Here is a 22,343-nt window from a genome sequence, read left to right on the forward strand (position 1 = left end):
AAGCATAGATATCAATAGGCTTTGATTCCAAATAGGATGAGAACAGAAGGAAAAAATATTCAATGGTTCCTACAGTCTGAATAAAGATCCACCCCAGTGCTACTTCCTTTCCCAAGTGCTGCTCTGCAAACAAGGTTCTGCTGCAGAAAAAGGTTGTGATTTGAAGGTCTAGAGATGGACTGCCCTGTCTTAAATACAGGCTAAGAGCATGGGAAAGAGAGAGAGAAAAGCTCATTGTTTCAGACTACATTTTACACAAGCATAGTGTAATGCTACTAGCAGCATATAGCTGCTAATGCTGTCTCACAATCTTCCATTATCCTTGCTGTTTGTCTTGGTCAGGCCTGTCATCTGAGGCATGAGCTAAAAAGCTGATTCACTGTAATCCACCTTCAAAATACAGGTCTGATCCTGGTGGATGTTGTGAGACTGCATGCCCTGCTGGTGGCTGTGTTCTTCCCCTCTCAGCAGGAGAAGGGAGTGACTCGACTCACTGCTTGGAGCTGGGGTTTGCACCTCCTGGGTAGTGCTTGCTCCATTTGGTATTTCTGGGGTGCTTGTCCTGGCTCCATCCAGTGCCATCTGAAGGCTTTGGAGCTGTGATGCATTCAGAAGCTCACACTGCAATCTGGTAACCATGGCGGCATTTTCAGGGCCCAGGTTTGCTATTTGTTCTGGAGACAATGCCTAGGAGGAATAAAAGCCAGAGAAATTGGTTTAGACTGTCAATTATATAAGGCAGGTGAGGTATCCAAAGGCAGCACTGTCTTGCATTTAGAATGAAGAGAAGTAGCCTTCAACAGAGTTGCTATAAAAGAGCTCAATAGAGCTTAAAATCCTCTGTATTCATTTTCTTCTCTGACCATTCACCTATCTTTCACTCTTTGCTGCTGGAATCTGACATCTTGAGAAGCTTTCTATCGGACACTTCTTCAATACATCACTGGACTTTAATTTTCCAGCCATTTCTTTTCTGATTCGTTCAAAGGCTGATGACATTGTACACCCTGTTGTGTTTTCATGTATTTCCTCTTTTATCTGCTCCTGAGCAACCTCACTTGAACTCATGTTTGACCTTTGATTATAGTTAGCAGTAGAACAATGAGATGACAAACCCCTGTGCTTTAATATTATTACTCAGTTTCTCTTTTAGAGTGAAAATCTTCCAAGTGTGATCATATTAAAACTTATGCTTAAAAATAAAACTTGACAGTCATAATCTTACATTGTTTATCTTGTATCACATAACAACCAGCTTGCACTGTTGGGCATGCTGGATGACTTTGGTTCTAGCTAACATTCTGCAGTCACAAGAATTTTAGCCTCCTACACAACAAATCTTTTTGCTGCAACAATTCTGCATCCAGGTTCTGCTTTAGAAAGACTCAAATCCTCTTCCAAGTAGGTCAGACAATGGAGCAAAGCCTTCCAAATCTTTCACTGTCTATCAGATGCTGTGCTCTTTTAAAACGAGTACTCATGTTAATGCCTACAGGTCTAGAAATTTTCAAATGAGCCTCTTCTTAACTCAATGACAAGGTAATTTTTTCACAAATCAGAATTGGAACAATGTATTACAACTGTAAAGTGAAGCTATACAAACCCCATGTAAACCCCAAATCTGCTTTGAATCTTTCAAATGCAGAAAACTCTTCCAAGAAGGTGTCCTGTTATTTGTTAAGCATATTTTGTAGTATCATTGCTATTCTTACTAACAAAACCATTTGCTATTTGAAAGAAATTCTACAAGATGCTATATAGATCTTCAGTTTTGCCTGTTTTGCAAATAAATAGTTTCACTAAGGCCATTTCAGGCTTATCTAAACTGTCAGTGGTACCGTGAAGAGCAGTTAGTGTTCAAGGAGTGTTTCTCTTTTATGGGAGCTGACACAGTTAACTATCTGTTTAGCTTATCTGTCTGTAAGTACATTTCTTGCCTGAGCATTTGAAAGAGACCAGCCTAGGCAGAATATTAATCATGTCACTAAGTCAAATAAAGTCTGTGGCAACGATCTCAAGATTCACATTTCACCTCCTGGTCCACATTCAGAACTGCTGTAATTAGATGTAATTCCTTTCCGATCTGTATCTGCCTGAACAATCTGTTTCCAGAGCTCACTCGGGAGAATGTTGCCAGATTTTAGGGTAATAAAAAAACCCAACAAACCCCCACATAGTCAGCAAAGAAATTCATAGCTATGATAGCATCCTTGCAAATGATAATAAACAGAGAAGAAAACTCAGATCTGAACATAGTGTTGGAAGAAGAGAGTCCATTCCCTGCTTCCTTCTTTGTTTTTCCCTTGGGATGCATTCTGAAGAATATATAAAGGTTCTCTAGCATATTTTATGGACATCACAAATAAACACCAAAGCTGGAATTTAATGTTTCTGATCCTTGACTGCTTCTCACTTAACAAAACACAGAAAAATTCTTGTTGAAAATCAAAATATGGATCAATGAACTGTTTATTTGTAGTATAGTTACTTCTTCAGCAATCGAGCTCTTACTTGGAAAATTTCAGGAGGTATAAGTCTTATTGCTCTTGGCTGGAAATATGGCATCAAGTTTTTATCAAAAGCTTTTAATTCCTCCTCAGTCAAACCACCTAAAAAAACAAACAAGCAAACAAAACATCAGGAACAAAACTCTGTTACTGTTATTTTTTAAAATAAATTACACTTTTAAAGCATTTACTCCTGTGAATAATGGAGACAGATACTGCTTCTTTTTCTGGTTTGTTTCTTAAATGATATTCCAGCATTACAAATCATCTGACCTGAGCCATTGCTACAGAATGTACTCTACCTAAGTCACTTTATCTTGGAAAAGAGACAATGATAAAAATCAATAAAATCATAAGCAGTGTTATTAGGGAATGATTTTTCACAGTCTGCTCTAATGAAAGATTAGGGAGCACAAGCATGCAGTGGGAGCTACTTCTTCACCCATTAGGTACTTACAGAATCATTGCTCCAGGCATCAGGGATGCAATAATTTATGAGAGTTCAATGTGAAGTGAAATGTTCACAGGGAAAAAAAAATCATGAACAAAACTGTGTGTGGCCTCTGGCTCAGGAAGTCTCTGAGGATATGAAAGCACTCTGGAGAAGTATCACTCCAGGCTAATCCTGCTCTTTCACTCTTCCTTGACCAGCCCATTCTTTACACTGTTAGGCAGGATGCTTTGGTCAGTGAGAGCACTGCTCCAACCAAATACAGCTACCCTTGTAGAAGCATGGGTCACAAATACTGAGTAGGTCTGAAATCCTGGTTGGTTTTGCCCTTCTTGATTTATCCTTTCAAACTTGCAGGACCCAAATAACTTAGGTGGGCTCCCCTATGCTGGTTTGAGCAGATTCAAAGAACCTGATGGAGCATACCACAGCTTTTCCTTAGTGGTAATGAAATATCTGGATGTTCATCCCTGCACGTGATTCTTCTTTAAACTAATTGTCTTTTGCCAGTCTAGCAAAAGGTACTGCAATGCAAACCTGGCTCTTAATGCTTAATAGCAATGCTTTAGAGCCATCATCATCCGGAGTCTGAATTTTGTTACCTGCTATAGTACCAATTTCCTGTAAGATAGAGCCATTCCAACCGGTAGTAGTACCAAACACAGACTCTGTCATCTTCTTAAACTGCCTGAGAACAGGGCTGCTACAAAACAACAGTCCAATTCTTGCAACAGCAGCACTGCAAAAGGCAACAAGGTTAACAACACATGCTGCAATCACATGCAATGCTAAATATGCCTGGAATATATTTAGTCTGCTGTGAGAAGACTGTAAATCTATTTTACATTTTAAATGCATACAAGTGTATAATGGTTTGAGCAAAACCCTGGGTTTCTCAATACAATACTTAAATGGTGGGCTATAAATGGCAGAGGAAACCTAAAATAGAATAGATTTTAAGCAACTAGTGTACACCTTCCATAACAGTTACTGCCTTTCTAAAAGCATTTAGGACGTTAAAATGTATCCTCTAGGCTCCAGAAATATTGAAAGCAAACAATACATTTTATCAATAGAGATACTGATAAATATTTCATTGAGTATTAAACACAGTACCTGAATTCAGCAGTCCTTATGGACATGATTTCTGTAGAGTTCAAAGCACAGAGAATAGCTCCTAGGCCAACTAAATCAAAGCTTTTCAGTGTACTGATCGTCTGGCCAGAGTCTTCTAGAAAACCTTGCAAAATAGATCTTGCCTACAAAAGCAGTGAGATGTTATGCATGAACAGAGTAAACATTATTGAAGGTTTTGTTACTAGATCAAAATCTTACCAGAAGCTATGGGCAATGTATTATCCTGAGCCTCCCCAGTGTAATGAATGGAAGTTTTGCCATGGCCTTTGAGAGGAGCACTGTCACCACCTATACGTGACACTTAAACAGGGCACTGTTACACAACCACTTTGCAAGTGCAATGATTTGAAAGCACTCTGTACCTCTTCTGCTGGGTCACAAGGAAACACTTTGCCAGAAGACATAGGTGTTGAATCACCCAGCGGAACTGCCCAATTCAATGACATTGCCAGAAGAAACAGAAACTACTCAAGGGGATCAATATGAATTTTTTAGGTTGTCCTGTCTTATTTAAATGTCTTACATAGGTGCTGACCTGTGTTTAAGATTAATTTTCACATATGAATGGGATATAGATACCAAAATGTTTTTGCAAGCCTAAGCCATTTAGGATGGTACTCAGCCTAAACTAACCATTTAAAAACTCTTTGTCCAGCTTAAGCTTGCCATGAAGGCATCCTCCAAACTCAGTAACAGAAACAAGCATCTTCCAAGACTTCCTAATCTATCCACAAAGTTGAGCCTACCTAGTTGAGCTAGTTTAAACTAGCTATCTGAATTTCAGACAACTGCAATCAGGCAGGATGAATCACTTTTAACTAGCTATTACTGACAGCAGGAAACCACACAAGCCAAGTAGTATTGTATAAAATCCTCCCAAGTGCTTCCTTCTGACAGTGATCTTCATAACAAGAATCTGTTGAACAGATTTGGGATATTCTGCCAAAGCTGGCTGCCACCATGATGGCATCTGTGCAAGCAGAAGCTCTAATACTATAGGTCATGGAGTCAGAAATATATATACATTTGTACTGCCACTGCACATACAAATAGAAGTTCCATTGACACAACTAGAAGTTATTCAAGGCAAGGAAGTGAAGATGAATGGAGTATTTTGCTAGTAAGTTAGGCCTCTAGGGCAATGGGTGCTGACATTGGGAGGCACATTCCCCCTTCAGTGATTGCTCTTAGTCAGAGAGGGCTAGTATTTCCTAGCAGTAGTGTCTACTCTGAGGCCAGTGTGAGAGGAGCGTCGAAATACTTTCTACAACTTTGTGGGTGAGTTCTAAAGAACACAGAACACACTCACCACCACCACAGTTAACAGTGATTGATGTCATCTTGGCCATCTCACCAGGGAAGCCAGCAGCAGGGCAGACATCAGTGCTGACCTACCTACCTACCTACTTCCCCTGGGCTCAGAGCCACTGAAAAGCTTGAGGAAGTAGTGTGGATTGCTGCATCTGTTTCCTAGGCAATTCCAGGACTTCAGTCCCAAAGGGTGTGAATCCTGTGTCTTTTACCAGGAGTACATTCCAGAACATACTCACCTGGGTAAGAGTCCATTCTGTTTGCTGACTAAGTACAGAAATGGTGTCAATAGAATGCAAATCCAGCTCTTCGATTTCACGTTCCGTGAGTGCCAGGGCAATGCGGCCCAGGGAAACAATATGATAACTTTTCCATTGTGGCAGTGATCCCCAGACCTTTAGAAGAGGTTCATTAATGTCTGTTAGACCATTATGAATGTTTCTCTGTACACAGTATTCCCAAACTCCTTGGTTTTAAAAGCCCCAATACCCAAAATATGCCTCTTTGCACACAAAAGGATTTCTACAATTTAACTTTTGTCTAGAAAATTAGAAAGGTCAAAGCTGAAGGAGCATCTCTGCAGTTGCCTACTAAAAGTGTTTTAGCTTCAGATACACATGAAGCTGTGCAACCAGCATAAAACAAGAAAAAAAAGGCCAGACCTCTGGAATGAGACACTCCTTACACAGAGCTGCAGTCTGTCCAACACCAAGCAGCCTCAGGACTGCTGGGCTGTCCTCTCAACTATGACCCTCAGGCTAAGGATTTGTTTAAAAGATGCTTTGCTGGTCTTGTGCCTCCACACTGAGTTTCCACTGGATCTTTTATGTTGGTTTTACAATGTCATAAAGACACAGAAAAAGCACCTAAGCCTGGGAAATTTCCGTCCTTTCCAAAGAAAAATGATAGTAAAAAGCATTAGCCCGGTTTTAAAGCATTTAATTCTCTAGCTTAAGAGACATGGGAAACACAGGCAGTTAAAAATGTTGTGTGTCTATTTCCTGATCTAGGTCATAAACTACAGAATGTGAAGTACTTCATAAATAGTATTATCTGCCAGTGCTGGATGAAATCTCAGACGTTACGATATAAATAACACAACACATGATGCTGGAACACTCCTTTGTCCTCATTCACCTAGAGACTACAGATCCATACATCTGTTACCATTGCAGAGCTTGGAGACCTTCCACTTACAAGTGAGCTAAGCTTCTTACTTTCATTAAGACACAATCTGATAACTAGACTTTTTGAATTAGTTTGGGCCCATGATAGTACATGGTTTCTTTTAGGGGAAATCAATCAATTTAGGAGAAATTAAAGCTGGCTTAATCAGACCTTTAATTAAAGATGCCCTTTAGTTAATAACATAACAGCATGTTATGCACATCATTTCAAAGGGCTTTGCCTGCACTGGCTGATTCCTCAGGCTTCTTGTTCAGTGTAACACCATGTTGCATTTTCCAAATTAATATACAGAAAGCCTGTCTTTGTCTAGCAGCAATCTGTCTTACAAACACTCAGACACACAGAGAATACACTTTCATTCACTGCACCACAGATCTGTGTATCTTTGCAGTGAATATAGCTGGGACATGAGTGTATTTACTTTGTAAGTGTGTCATTATGTCGCACTGCTGCAAAATGCCTCAGTTCTCACCACCTCAGATGAGCACTGGTTGTATTTTCTTCTAGGATTGGGGTTTTTTTTTCCCTTTTCCTAACCACAGGTCTTTGAGCTGGCAGAGGGAAGCTGTTGATGCAGTGGACTGTTGTCCTACTGCAATAAGACTGTAGAGACAGGATTGCAGAGAGTCACCATCTGCTTTCAGAATTGTGGTTAGTGCCACTTGACTTTGAGCACCTGCAGTTCAGGAGTTTTAAAAGCTGAGCCTCACTGCTAAAAACTGCACTGTTTGCCTTATCTACCCAAAAGTCATGGTCAGATCAACTCCTTTGGCTGCAGCTGCTGCTCTGAGGAGATGCTGTCCAGGCCCACCTTTTCCACTGCTCCTGCTTTCCTCCAGGGGTCACAGTCCTCATCTCCAAGCATCTGTGCTTGTACTACTTGCAGCCAACTGCAATTATAGATGCTTCCTAACCCCATTCTGTCAGAATGATCTGATAGAGCCTAAAAAGGACTTTTAAAACATTGGATCACTTTGACAGAACGAGATTACAGAGTAGCTAGCCATGCAGAGATGGAAGCAGAGAGCAGATAACCTCCAGCAGATGCTGGTGACATGAAGCCCAAAGATAAGGTTGGAGATGGAAACCTCTTTACCTCTGGGTTTTCTGCAACCAAAACAACTTGCCTTACTGTACCCTAAGGCTTTTCCTTGCTGAAACAACAGTATATTTAGGACACTACCTGTCCCCTGGCAGTGCAGGCAACCATCAAGCAGCAAGAGGTCATTCCCAGGGAAGAGTAGCAACACAACAACAGGGATGGAGCAAGGTCTGACTTCTCTCCTAGCCCACAGGTGGCCAAGGTAGCACCACTCAGAGACCAGACACCTTGCTGATGCTCCACCCCAGAAAGAGAATGCTGAACTGGACCCAGCACAACACTCTGCCCTGAGTACTTTGTCACAGATCCTGTACTGCAGTGCAGGATGGGGAGAAGTTTTACTTCTGGCTTCCTGCACTGCTGCTGCAGAAGCATAAGCATCACATATGGGCTGAGTGTAGGGCAGAGACCCCTCTGAGGATCTCAAGTGGAGCTGCATTTCTCCACTCTAAAAGAAAGAGATGCTGCAGGAGTGGTGAAGAGAGCTGAGGCTGCAGCTCTGTTCCTCTCCATGAATCCACAGCCTGGAAAAGATAGAGGCCTTCTGTCTGCTGTGTTTCTGTAACGTGTATTCACCAGTGCCATCCTGGTAAAAGCAGACTAAATGCACGTGTTTATTTTCCTTCTCTAAAACTTCCTACTGATGGGTTTGTCTCTGCCTGTGACAAGAAGGTGGGAGAAGAAGCTTTATTCAACTAATAACAGTCTTTTTCAGTCAGTCTGGTTTTACACCACTGTAATCTATAAGCTATATTTAATGTTGGTGTAGACAGTTTAACACTCTGAGTTTAATTCTCAGCAGGCCAATCAACAGCCTACAGTAGTGCTTGATGATTTTTCTTTTATGAAAGAAAAGTAAGAAGCCAGCAACAGAAAAGCAATCCAAAAATAAAAGCACTTAAGTTTTTCATCTGCCAATAGCTTAGAGCAACTTTCCTGTTGATTCTAAAGCAAGGGCAATAGTCTTCTATCACTATCCCACATTATTTTTCCAATACATAAATAGATGTTCTTGCAGCAGTAGTGACACTGCTGTAGCACAGTTATTTTAGAACTGCATAGTTCAATAAAAGAAAATCAAGTTACAGATTTAATTTTCCTTCACAGAGAGGATAGTTACCTGCTTGGCTCTTTCCTTCAAGGCAATAAGCTGGGAGCTATTAAAACCTGAGACAGTCCCAAGAAGATCCACATTTTTGTCAAAAGTGCCTGTGTCCATGCACTTCAGTTCCTGAACTGACCAAAACATGTTTGCTGCTTCTAATTTAATAATTTCTTCTGATGAAGGCACTCTGGTTCCCAGGCAATCTGGAAAAAAAAAAAACCTCAAATAGCAAGAGTTTTCTTCAAGGAGACTGAGAAAAATAAATCAAAGCAATACAGAGATTTGAGTGACAGATGGTGATTAACTGCAGCTGAAGTGATATTGATAAATTACATTACCTTGCAATCAAATAATTTATTTAAATATTTTCAATAATACCCTGGATATAAAACTAGAATCTGTCTAACTTGCAAGAAATGTTACATTCTTTGTCCTCCAAAGACAGTGCATGCTGGAAAAGAAAATAGGAGCAGACATACAGGATGCCACAGTAAAACTAAAATCTGGATGTGTACAATAAAAGTAACCAATATCCTGCAAGTTTCCCTCAAGTCTTTTTCCCTAGAGGCATCAAAATTCAGGCAAGGGCTTATTTTGAGGTAAAGCCATCATTTACTGGAAGCCTTGCTCAAGTAAGAATCTTTGGGATGACCTTGGTGGAAGTCTCCATATAGCTATGTCATTGTTCCCCCCCAAAAAAGGTTACAGCTGAATAAACTTCACTTTCAAGCAGCACATGTGAACCCAACTCAACTGGAAAGTAACAAACATGAGAGGTTCTTTTACTCTGAAACAGCCTGACAAAGATGTATGTCTTCTAAGACTTGCCTGACATTTAAACAAGGTGAAGACAGAAGCTGGATGTGTCAGAGAAGCAGAGTGCTTGTTCTTCATGTCAAGCGTGTTGTTAAAATGTCAGGATCTAGAGTGAGCTGTTCACTTACAACAGAACTGTTTGGACAGACTAACTCCATTTAAAAACCTTATTTATGCTCACATTCTGGCCCTGTGCATAATCAAATGAGACAGTTTTCACTGTTTTAACAAATGCTGGTCTTTGTTGGCATAATGTACCTCTAATATTGATGCAACACTGAAATTAGAATGCTAACATGGCTGCTTACTGCTCTCTCCCTCGTCACCAATTTAGGGAAACCTTATTAAATAATTATCTACACCAAATAATCCCTGCATCTCTTCAGATACAGTCATTAGAGGAAAAAGCAAGAATTGCACAGATGCCATGCCTGAGCTCCCCCCGATAAATAAAGGGAGAAGGTACAAAGTAGATTTGTACTTTGAAAGGAGCAGAGGAGGGATTTATTTGCATCAAAGGAAGCTGCAGTAGTGGGTAGAACACTGAAAAGATTGAATCTGTTGAGCAAACGAAAATGTTGTTCAGCTTCCACTGTACCAGCTGATGTTCTGCGCTCCCTTTTCACCGCCCTCTTGTGAAGCTGCATTGTTTCACTTTCCCCTGTCGTAAAAGGTCAGCTTTTATCATGTAAATACTACCCGTCCAGACACAGTGCAGTGCCCTTCCCCAAGTCGTGAAAATCCAACATCTTGTCTCCTTGGAAAAAACATTGGTATTTGTAACACACCAGATACACTGGCACCATTACAGAGAGGGAAATACTAACTAGATTTATGACTTTGCTTCCTGTATCTGAGGCTATTTCACTCTTCATTTTGTTGAATCACCACATGTAGTTTGAAGAAGCACATATTTTATGTGTAATATACTGTAACATCTCAGTGCTTTAAGTCAGCAGCTTGAATTCTTTTTCGAGCGCTGCTGCTACATTCTGGTAGCACTTCAGACACATGACTCCTGAGTTTTGCCTTCTGTATTCCACCTTGCCTTAATCACCACCTTTGTTCAACATAGACACAAATGTAAGAACTCTGTAACTGGTAACTGCTTCTGTTATTAATATTAGCTCACAACTGGACTGTAGGAAATGTAAAATCGGAGGTTGGTAGCAGGAAGAGCACTAGTGTATTCTAGAGTCATTTTCATAACATCCAGCCTTCTAATGACCACCAAGTCAGCCATAAAACTTCATTCCTTATTGAAACCTCCTTATTGTGGAGTTGGAAAGATTTTGTTTAGTAACAGAACCTCAATACCACACCTGGACAAGCACAAACAATTCTTCAATTTTTCACCTCACGGACTCCCCCAGGCTGAGTTTGTGCACCTGAAGTGAAGAATGAAGTCTCCATAGCCTGGGAGCCAAGTTACCCTTTGACAAAGATCATTAGCTTCACTGGCAGATTGATACTGGTCTTGCAATGCAGATGAGACAGCTCTGCAACTGCATCGAATGTGAGTTAGTCTGATTAAAGAGGTCTTTGTGATTTATGTTGTTGTGATCCAGGCCTAAAAAAGCACACGTGAAACACAAGCATACTGAAATACCTTGTGCTGAACATTTGGTCCTGTAGCCCATGTCTAAGGAAATATGATTTATGATCTGACAGTCTCTTTGATCAAGGAATGCATACAGATGGACTAACGGTCTGCTATTCCACCAGTTCGATTCTGCTCTTTTAGAGCATGATAATGTGTAATGACTGCTCTGATCAACAGAGGTCATGGGTTTTTTCAGGCTATGCAAAAATACAACTCTGCAGAACACCCTCTGCATCTCTCTGTGTATGAATGAGCAAATTAATTCCCAGATACATACAGTCATCATTTAGAGCTGCAGATGGATTTCCATGGTGGCTCAGGGCTTGTTGAGAGCTTGGACCTGTATTTTGTTGGAGAGATTTTCAAAGACATAAAAGCAGACTATCAAACTCCTTAAAATTGTTGGGGTATCAGTTCCCATCAGCACTTTTCAAAGGCCTCTCCCATAGCAAGGTTTTTTTTTTCCCATGGCACAGGATGGTATAGCTTAAAAAGTCTGCTTGGGTGAATTTCAAGTAAGAGAAAGTCATTACAATAATAGAATATACTCAACATACCTTACACAAAGAAAACGATCCATTTTTCATCAGAAATTCTAATAATTAATTTGGTTGCTAATTAAAATATCTTTTAGATTATAAAACTTTGGTCCATTTAGACAGACAGAACACAGTGCCACCAATGTCAGATTTGAAAAGCAGTTGAGTCAACATATGCTCCTGTCTGGCAAAGGATTTACTATGTGCAATCTTTTGGCACAGCAGTAACTTGTCACCTTCACAGACTTTTAATGCAAGGATTTTCACTTAGATTGCAAAGGAAAACAAAAATAAACAACAAAAAAAAGTAAAAATAAACAAAACTCTCCAATTCAAATCATTAATAAATTTGTTTCCCTTTGTGCATTCAGGAACATTCCAGGAGGTGCTTAACCATGCAATCCTGTAATGAAATTGTTTCAGCGGTTGTTCAATGCATCAGACAACTATGGGCGACAGAATGAAGACTCTCGCTGTTTTGTGCCAAAGTCTGCACCTCTAAGGTACTTGGTGTTTTGCTTTTTTGTTATCTGTGTTTGATGGCCAAGGAGGAAAAAAAAGCCTTTTTGAACTGCAAGTTCCCAGCCTCAAATGGCACCACAGTAAATCTGGAGCTCTGCACAGATACCAGGTGAAATACTGACCAGGTCTGGTGAGAGATGAGCCAGTGCTGGCAGTGGCATTGGAGATGGATTCAAATACGGTTGATAGAAGCTCTTCAGCTGGAGAAATTGGTCCAGGTGTCTTTGCTATTTGCAAAATGGTATCTGGGAACTTCCAAAGGAAAGAAAGAATAAATAAGATTTCTTTCTCCCTTTTAAAATAAATCAATTTGCAGAGAAAGACTTGTGCAGACCTCAGCAAAGTAGGGGCTAGTAACAACTCAGCTCCCTTTCTATTTTTGCAGATGTTTCAGAGGAGGAGAGTAAACTGGCTGCTACTGAAAGGTCAACTGCATATATTTGAGAAGGGGAAAAAATCAGAAACAAAGCAAATTCTGAGTGATACTCCCTCTTGTATACCCTCTCAGCTTCTGGTGACACCCTAGCACTGCCTGTAGGAGTCTGTGGTTAGACCATCCTGTAGCAATGAGTTCCACCATTTTAGTGTGTGCAGTAGGGAAAGTACTTTATTGTGTCTTAAATTTGCCAGATTAATATAAGAATTGAGCATAGGGACCCAATTAGAATTATGTGACATAACTTCAATTTGTTCATTATTTTAGGCTTCTTTTGACCTCTCTTCTCCACCCTGCTAAACACCTTCCTTTCAGTTAAAGAGTCCTGGTCTATTTGGTCAATTATAAAGATTATCTCCTGAGGAAAAGTTGTTGATTGTGCTTGCATATTTCTGCTGAGCAATGAACTCCTCATGCCAGCATAGTTTACTTCCACATGCAAAAATTTTAAGACTGTAAGAACAAAAGAGAATAAAGAAGCTACAAAGTGCAATGCTGAGGCTATCAGTTATTATGGATGTGAGCAATACTGGCCCTAGGGCAAAGGGCTATATGAGTAAATGCTAATTTGATTAGCATGACCCCATTATTAACAGGAAAAGAAACATAATTTTCATGGTTGTAAGGCAGGGTAACAGAGGAAACAACACTGCAAGGTGTAAAGTACTGAAAATTGTCTGAGCCTGTGCCACTCTAGATGAACCTTTTAATATATTTTCTACATGACAATGTACAATTTTCACTGTGTATGTGCAAATAATTGTCTATACTACCATTACTTTCAGAAATGCTGATGGAGTCAGGAGTGTGTGAAACATTAACACATGGTTTCTTGCCAAGAGAATTATCTACCTAGTTTAGCATTCAAGTCACATAATTTGCACTGCCTCACAACAGCCACAAAGCCAAATGCCAACATTACATGCTTAACATATAAAAATCATAACAAAAACATACCTTTTCAGCAAGGACATTTAGCTCCCCTTTTGACAGCAGAGATATGAATGGTCCAACATCTAATGTTGTTTCAGCTGTCCAGTTGCTTGGAGAGCTAAAGACATATTTTTGAAAATTAGTTTGCAAGCAAAATTCTACTGTGGATGTAAAGAAAGAAGATGGAGACCCCCTTACTGTGAACAGTCACCTAGAAAAGGTATAATGGGCACAAGTTTCTCCTGGGGAGATTCTGATTAGACACAAGAGGACAAATTTTCACAAGGACAGTCAGCTATTGGAGCATCTGCTACAGGGAAGTGGAGGAGTCCCTAGCATTGGAACTTCTCAGACTCAGCTGGAATAAATAGAATAGAATAGAATAGAATAGAATAGAATAGAATAGAATAGAATAGAATAGAATAGAATAGAATAGACCAGGTTGGAAGAGACCTTCAAGAAAGGGTGCTGGGCCATCTTACCTAGACTGTGCTTTTCCCTCTAGCTCTCTCTCACTGCCACAGGTGCTTGCAGTCTTTATTTCTCTGCTCATACCAGCACACTAACCACCCCACTACCATTTTCCCATTCTTTGCATTCCTGCACCATTCTCAGCCTGTAACATCCTCTCTCTTGCCACGTCAGAGTCTGTTGGCCTGCCGTTCCTTAAACATTAGACATTTTCTCCTTTTCCTCTGGCACTTAAGTCATGCAGGCATTTAGTTCCAGTCATCACGTTACACACAAGAACAGAAATGTCATTCCAGTGGACAAAGATTCCAAGCTCAGCCAGTGACAGAAGTTGCTTTTTGTTTTCTCATTGCAGTTGTATCTGGGCAAAGCAAACAGTTGGTATTTGCATGGCTTAACCATCACCATAAACAAGGAGGTATATCTAATGCCTTACCCATATAACTCGAGGAGTTTGTATTTAATTTCAGCGTTCTGCTCATGGCTGAGGTGTTGGCAGAGTTTGAATTGATGAAGGGCTGTTGCCATTGCCCTCAGGGACATTCTGCCATGTAGAAAGGCTGGAGGTAAGTGGCAGATTAGATTTCCAAGTAGGTCAATGTCGTATTCGTCAGCGATGGAGCCATTCTGAAACAAGAAGCATTTACCTTGTTGGCAGAGCTAATGCTGGCTCTTGCCCTGTTATCACTCAACTGCATCACAACCCTTTTAAGCTCTGTGACCCTTTAAGGAACAAAGACACAACAGTTTTCACTAGCAACTTAATCTCTAATTTTTGCAGAGACTGCTTTACACTTTTGGCTTTTACCAGTGCAACTGGTGGTATTTAATGAGCCCTCCTCAGGGCTTTCAGTGTATTCCTCATTCCACAGTAAAGCACACGTAACAAATACTTAAAACTCCATCTCCTGCCTCAATCTCTATATCCAGTGACCACCCAACACCTGCAGAGGTGGTGCAGTTCTGCCTGGCTGCAGAACCCTCACAAGGACCTTGTGGCAAAGGGATCACATAGTCTTGTTCTCAGAAGGTTCCACTCTCAGGCTTTCTCATTTCTAAATGAGAAACGGACCTGGGACCTTGGCACTAAGAATTTGTCTGAGCTAGATGAGTCTAAGCCACTCTTGCTTGTGATGAGGAAGAAATTAGCATGCTGAGTTATTGGCTTTGGGGCTTCCAGAACCCACCAGCTGTGGCTTCACCGCACACACAGAGCAGGACAGACTATCTCTCAGGTTGCTGTCTGTATAGAAGAGACCATGAGCATGTGCATGCAGAATGAGAGCACAAGGAGGCAAGGTAACTTTGTGATCCACCACAAGGCAATAAAGAGAAAAGTAATCGACCACTATCACTTAGTTCAGATTGTCAGTAGCTAATTACAGATTACTTTTTAGCAGCTCCCCTTCCACTGCTGACCCCTCCTAGCCATACCTACCAAGCACTCCTGCACTTTTTGCAGGACAGTGTTCTTTTTGTGAAGGCCTGGATTCAAAAGGTCCATCTCAGTCTTCCCCAGACTTTCAATGAAAGGGACACACAAAGGGTCCGAAACGTACTCTAGGTACTCAGCCCTGCAGAAAGAATTTAAATGGTGTCAGAACATAAACCTGACCTTTGTACACCCACAATCACACCCATAACATCTGTGGTGACAGAAAAATGCAGAGACAAGCCTTGAAAAATTATAAACCAGCCAAGCCAGAGAAGTGCAATTAATCCACACCTTACTTTAATTTACACCTTCTAGTTTTTCAATGGCTAAGGGTTATGGTTAAGCTGCAAGTAGACAAAAGTGCTTGGAGATGCTTTAATACCACATGAAACAAGACTGCATGAAACTTTTCCCCTTTCTCCTTTTCAATAGGAAAAAATTTCTGGTGAAAGAAGTTGTGGTGGGCAGGTTAAGGACAAGAAATAATTTTAGAGTAGGCTTCCTTTTCATCAAAGTCAAGAAAGCCTGCCAAATTAAACAAAGTGACATTCCTCTCCACCCAGAGTGGCAAACAAAACCACAAGCCCAGCCTTATCAGGGTTTGTTGGCATGAGCACCAGCAACTCCTGATGGCCACGAACAATCAACATGCAGTTGTTGACCAAATAACATGATGATGCATTCTGGAGAAAACTCTATATTAAAGTCTATTATTTCTTGTTGATTTTAAGCAGAGCAATGCTTTTTCCAGACAGAATCCTTTTATCTTTTTAGTTGTTGGTGGTTTTTTTCAACTACAAATATTCCATAAAAAGAACAATTTTTATTCCCTTTTATCCCTTTAAGCATGCTGGAAGAAAGAAATAAAGTAAAAAGGGGAATTAGCAAGTTGTACAATTCAGAGTTCCAATCATTATTTTCTCTCTGAGGAAAGAAGCTATCACAGAATATTACTTGGCTATAGACACAATGCAAAGTTTTGCTGTCTTACAAAAACATCTTCAAATACACTGAAATGTTTTTAACAACACAGAGCAATGTACTGGGACAGTACCCAATGGCTTTGTCTTACATGTCCACTCTCCAAAAAAACCCCAAAGAGACAGTCAAACCAAGTCTCACAGCCTAGAGTGGGCAGGGTGGGAAGCAAATTAAAAACATCCAGCATAAATTGCATTTAAGTTAGGTTTGTGATTCCAAATGCTCAAGAAAGCCCAATGAACTCCTCTCTTTTAGCTGACATCAGCACTACTACAAAGCAGCAACATCACAATCTTTGTCATTGCTGGCACACCACTGCATCATCATGCAGTTTGCACCCAGAGCACTTCAAGAGGGACTGATTTCAAGGATCAAAGGAATCCACAACTGTGATAAAAATGAGCTGATGCTGAAAGGCATCAGGTGTTACCAGCTTTCACTCAACACAGATTTTGGCTGCAATCTATAAATTACCATTTGTAGGGATCATCAGACTTCTTAGGACTTAGGCTATTAAAAAGTGCTCAGAGGGATTACTCTGAGTGTACTGCTACAAATGCAGTAACCTAAGGTGTAGTGAGATGTAACTTACGGGAGCACCAATAAGAGGAAGGGAGGAATAGATGCATTGAAGACTTTCCAACATTTCCAAGCCAAACAATTAACCTAAAAGCAACAAAAATTTAAGATCTTAGACATTTTGAAGAAGAATGAAACCATGGTTATAAATCAGAATATACAAAACTCTGCAGAAATTTCATGCCATTGTTAAGTGACAAATGGTTAGATTGAATTATAACAGACAAATTCACACACAAAAGATCTGCATGAGATATGTCAACAGAGAAGTTCAGGCATCCAAGATTTTGAAAAAATGAAAACAGAGTTCACCAATTATTAATTTGTGTACAGTTTGGGTACGGAGTGGTATGTTTATGCACACAAGATCTTATTTTGATTGTACCTGATGTGGAGAAAGCAGATGAAGATTGTTCTCAAAGAATTTAAAACTGCTTAAAAACATGTCTGTGCCCATACTTTCAATGAGCTGACAAGTTACTCCTTTCACAAGCTGTCCTGTGCTGGTAAGAAAAGCAAAGTTCAATCTTTTGAATACTTAAGCAGGATCTAGTCCTTACTCCCCACAACCATGTCCTAAGATACAGTTTCTTAACTACCTCTCTTTCCTGTTTCTTGTAGTTGAGAAGCTAATGGAAGTAAAAATGTAATCGAATTAAAAGCTACTGACTATGCCTTAAAATTTGTAGATTTTAAAGACACCTATTAATGAGGAAGGAGAATTACCCTCTGGTATCAAGGACTGAATAAACATAAGCACTATGTGGCTATTTTGTGCTATCTTAAGTTTACGTCAGTCACTCACAAAACTAGACCCAAACCCCATTTACAGAGAGACTGGAGACTGTTATCCATACCTGAGAAGCTCAACAGGATAGTTTTCCTTGGACAGTAACTCATACAGATACAAAGCCTGGAATAAAACCCACCATATTTAAGGTTAAGCTTAGGTAATTCAATTACAAGGTGCAATAATTACTGTAAGGTTTTTGTATGCTTAACTTCTCTTATGTACTCTAAAGTCCAGCCTGGCCAAACAAGAAGTTTGATATCCAATGCTGAATTTCTTTTTCATAGGACATCACTGACTGGCACTATGGGATGACGTTGAGCATGTCCATACAGAATCATTTAGGTTTGAAATGATCTCTGGAGATCATCTGGTCCAGCCTTGCATCTCTCTGGACAGAGCCAAAGGGCTGATTGTACATGCAAATGTCTCCTATAAAGTACTGGAAGGAGAACATCTATGTGCAGAATCTTGAAGGCTTCTAAATGCTGCATATTAATGCTTTTTTTTCCGTAACATTGTCTCACAATACTGCCTAGGCTCTAAGTGACCTCTAGTTGTTTATATCAAGATATCTGTAGCAGTTAATTCTTTCACCTATGCTCCTTGAACACGGGTATTACAATGCTCTTCCTATTCTCCAATCATACTAAATTGTAGGAGAGTGGGAACTGTATAATTTATTTTACCTGGCTACTTCTTAGTTCTTTTACTTTCATCATTGAAGAATTATATCCAGTCTGCTTCCATAAATCAGAAAGAGATATTTCTTTAAAGAAAGCTCCTTGTATATCTTTGACTGAGGAAGAAAAATCTCTAGATGCAGTTATCTAAAAAGAGGAAAAGATAAATACATGGCATTTCAGAACTGATGCTTAGATTTACAGGATTTGCCCTTCTTTCTATTCTGTGTAATATTTCTCTTAAGAGGATAAAGTAAAAACCTGACAGTATTAAAAAATGTCACAGGACTAAGCAGTAGAGAACCTTCAAAATATACTTGGTGTTCACAAAACCCACTGGAAACATTAACCATGGAGCTAGAATAGACATCTCTGTGACAACATTTTAAATCATGCTCTGGCTATTGTGCTCTTGCACAGAGAGAACCTGCTACATGCTCAAGTTCATAATCACCTTCCTGAGGATCCCTTGCTGCTGTGCAGGTGATAAATCAGATAAGTACTGGGATGTTGTGCCCCGAATAATCTGAGAAAGCTCCTTTGGGTTCATGCTGTAGAATGACTGGGTGCTAATACCGGTTACCAATGTGCCCATTTGACTAATGTTGTAGGATGATAAAACCTGCAGAGACAACAGCACAAACAAACAAAGTTTTCTGGCAGCAGGTCTATTTAGAAGCAAAAGGTAATAAATAAATCAAAACTATTATTGTTGCATACTTAGTAACATTTCTTGCCTGGGGATGCACTTCCCTCAGACATCGTTCAACTCTGACAAGATTGTCCAGGGAATAAATCCACAATTTTCTCTGAAGGTTGTTATTTTTGTTGGTTTTGGGTTTCTTTTAATTTGAGAGAGGATCCTGATTCCTTCCATTGCAGTATGTTTGAATCTATAACCTGGGATTTCTGATCATGCAAATTCTGCTTAGGGCAATGATACAGACAAAACAATATATACAAGCACCAAATTCAAAGAGTTGTTCTCTCCATTACTAGAGACTTAATTTGGGAGGTGCAGTATTGGATGTTTTTAGTTGATTAAAGCAACATTTTCAGAAGTCTTCTACTAAACTTTCCAAAATCTGGAGCTGTTGTTTAGAGAAAGCCATTTCACTTTTAAAAACAGAAGGTAAGAAAGCTATTAGCAGAGGTACCTTTTCATAAGAGAGATATTTACTGGATAAAATCATAACTTGGCTTTTTGCCCACCCAGAGACTTGGTTTAATGTTGCAATAGCATTATGTACTGCTTCAGGTGACAAAGATTCCAGCTGACTTGAAGTTATTCCAACCACAGCATCTGACAGAGATCCAAGGATATCATTCAACGTCTGGTTTTGCATGGCAATGTTCAGGAGTTGAGATTTGAGCTAAAGTAAATAATAAAATCAGATGGGAAACAGAAGTCTGACAAGAACCAGGTTTCATTATCACTCAAAACTTTGACTAGAGTTTCTGCAATAGGCAATGACAACCATTTAGTGACCATACACTTCTTAAAAAATCAAAAATACTGTTATCAAAAGAATATGGAACAGGAGGAAACAGAGAGAAAAGAACAACCACAGTAAAAACACCCAAAATGTCTTTCATTCTTTGCATTAAATGATCAAAAATTATTTCCACTTCTTTCTTAGATCCCAGTAACTTTTCATTCTTTTCTTTCCAAATGCAAAAAGAATGTTCTTCCTCCTCTGTTTTCAGGACTAGGATAGCCAAGAAGAATGTGTATTGTACTCACCTTCTGAACCTCAGCCTGGAAGCTTCTCAATTGATTGCATTTAATCATTTGATGAAGTAAAGCCCGGGACACAGCAGCATCCATCTGTTCCGTGTCACCATAAAAGCAAACCAATAAACCTAGCCTGTATAGATGAAAATACATTAACTAACTTTTGACATAGAAGATATCATTCTCAGGAAACTGAAATAGTGTGTGGCATATCCTACCTGTGCACCAAAACTGAATAATTTCTGTGGCTACTGCCTTAAACTGTAGGCTTTAAAACTCCACATGGCCTGAAACTGGGCTATAAGACACACACATTGTTCTCTGTATTCAGCTGAACTCTACCAGATTGCTTGTACTGTCAAAAAGTTCACTTTCCTTATTCCATTTCTCCATGGCTGGATTTTTCCAGATAACAACTCTATTCCCCTCAGCAGAATTTTCAGTGTAATCTCTCCTTGGAAAAAGAAGGCTAAATCAGTCTCTAGAAGTGGCTTGCTGAGTTCTTATCTGGATTGGTGTTTTGAGCTCTAACCCCTGCTTGGATTTCACATGCAACAGATCTCATTCACATGTGAGAGCAGCAGTCAGTTTCTGTATTGTTACAGGTTTAAATAACAACTGCTGTATTTCACATCAAACACTGATGGCTGATGGATGGAGATGTGTCCAGTTCAACACTGGCTAGGAGAAAACACCTTGAGGCTCCCGGTCTCAGTTGTGCCAGCACAGCAGTTTGCAAGGCAGTGTTGTGAACCAGATGCAGAGCTCATTTTTCTTCACAGTACCCATGCTGTAATATTGAAGTCAGCATTTCCATTAACCTCTGTAAAGTGCAACCACACCACAGCAGGTGGAGAGAAGCAGTCACTCTGTTACAGGTAAGCACCTGCTGTATGCAGCCTTCAGCTTTAGGCCCTTTGCCTATTTGCTGCCATTACCTGCAGCCTGGCACAGAAGGTCTGATTGCACATCCCTCTCTCTGGACTTCAAACTTCATCATGATGGTGGTGAATCTGTTTGCAGAAAGCCTGTAACAATCCCCTGTCCCTATAAACAACTAGTCTTGGCTTTTATCATTTACACAGGACAAGAACCTAAAAAGCCCAGCTTTCCTCTCTGGTTTTTATCAAGTCGGTGATGGAGGTATGGACAGAGTCTGGGCAATAAAGTCCAGATGTGGACTAAATCAACATCAGGCAGTGCTGCAGCACTACCACAAACTCAGTGAAATTCTGCAGTGCAGAAAGGCTTAGCATTTAGTTCCTCTAGTCCCTCAATAACAACTTGCTTAGCAATACAAGAAGATACTGCTTCAGCAGCCCATCTGAATTCATGGGACATCATCCAGCCGACACACAAATCAGAGAAACATCTGTAACTGCATTTTTATAACAAATAATTACCCTCTGATGCATTATTGCACAGCCACCAAGAGCTCTTCATCTCCTTCGGGATCAGCAGCAATGAATACTGCTAGTTCTTAAAAGTGTATTTAAATCATCAGTATGTTTAAAGTGAGTCGTATAAAGTAAGTGTGTTGTAAAAATGGAATATATTAAGGATTATGGAGCATGACATTTTGCTCATCTGTGAGAATGTGGCACCTCTCATGAGTGGTAGAATAATTTTTGAGATTTCTGACACTGAAATGTAGAGTGTGGGCACAATTCCTCTCTCGCTTGCATCTCTGACAATCAGCAGTACTGCCTGGGAGTCAGGGAGTTACACTGCAACAATGACAGGAGCTCTGAAGCCATAAAACATACCCTCCATTAGTTTAAAACTCCAAGGTATCCCCCAAGGAGACTACAAATAAGTTCAGCCAGTGGTGTCTTGGGACTAAATACATCCATTTACATGAGTGTGTACATGTGAATGTGCAGTACAGCACTCTCGCAGGTAGCTCACTGCGTATTTATGAGTAAGAGCAGTTTCTTCTGGTTGTGTTTTTATCATTATGAAAGTAAGTCCAGTGTCAGTGTGACAGCCCTGAAAAGGCAGTTCCCTGCGTACACACAG

The 22,343-nt window shown here is 40.0% G+C and overlaps 1 protein-coding gene across 1 annotated transcript in view; it reads right to left on the bottom strand.

The window, feature by feature from the left end:
* Positions 1 to 392: 392 nt before the first annotated feature.
* OTOA (otoancorin) overlaps positions 393 to 22,343 on the bottom strand; it is a 31,031-nt gene continuing 9,080 nt past the window's right edge. Inside the window, 18 exon segments of the mRNA XM_009899814.2 lie at positions 393 to 488; positions 490 to 687; positions 2,512 to 2,609; positions 3,561 to 3,697; positions 4,075 to 4,217; positions 5,646 to 5,801; positions 8,817 to 9,004; positions 12,404 to 12,533; positions 13,675 to 13,768; positions 14,558 to 14,748; positions 15,560 to 15,695; positions 17,130 to 17,203; positions 17,502 to 17,619; positions 17,974 to 18,029; positions 18,596 to 18,736; positions 19,044 to 19,211; positions 19,747 to 19,962; positions 20,334 to 20,457. Of these exon segments, the coding sequence (XP_009898116.2) occupies positions 393 to 488; positions 490 to 687; positions 2,512 to 2,609; positions 3,561 to 3,697; positions 4,075 to 4,217; positions 5,646 to 5,801; positions 8,817 to 9,004; positions 12,404 to 12,533; positions 13,675 to 13,768; positions 14,558 to 14,748; positions 15,560 to 15,695; positions 17,130 to 17,203; positions 17,502 to 17,619; positions 17,974 to 18,029; positions 18,596 to 18,736; positions 19,044 to 19,211; positions 19,747 to 19,962; positions 20,334 to 20,457 (2,464 nt within the window).

Source organism: Dryobates pubescens, chromosome 4 (genome assembly GCF_014839835.1).
Source record: "Dryobates pubescens isolate bDryPub1 chromosome 4, bDryPub1.pri, whole genome shotgun sequence".
NCBI classification, from domain to species: domain Eukaryota; kingdom Metazoa; phylum Chordata; class Aves; order Piciformes; family Picidae; genus Dryobates; species Dryobates pubescens.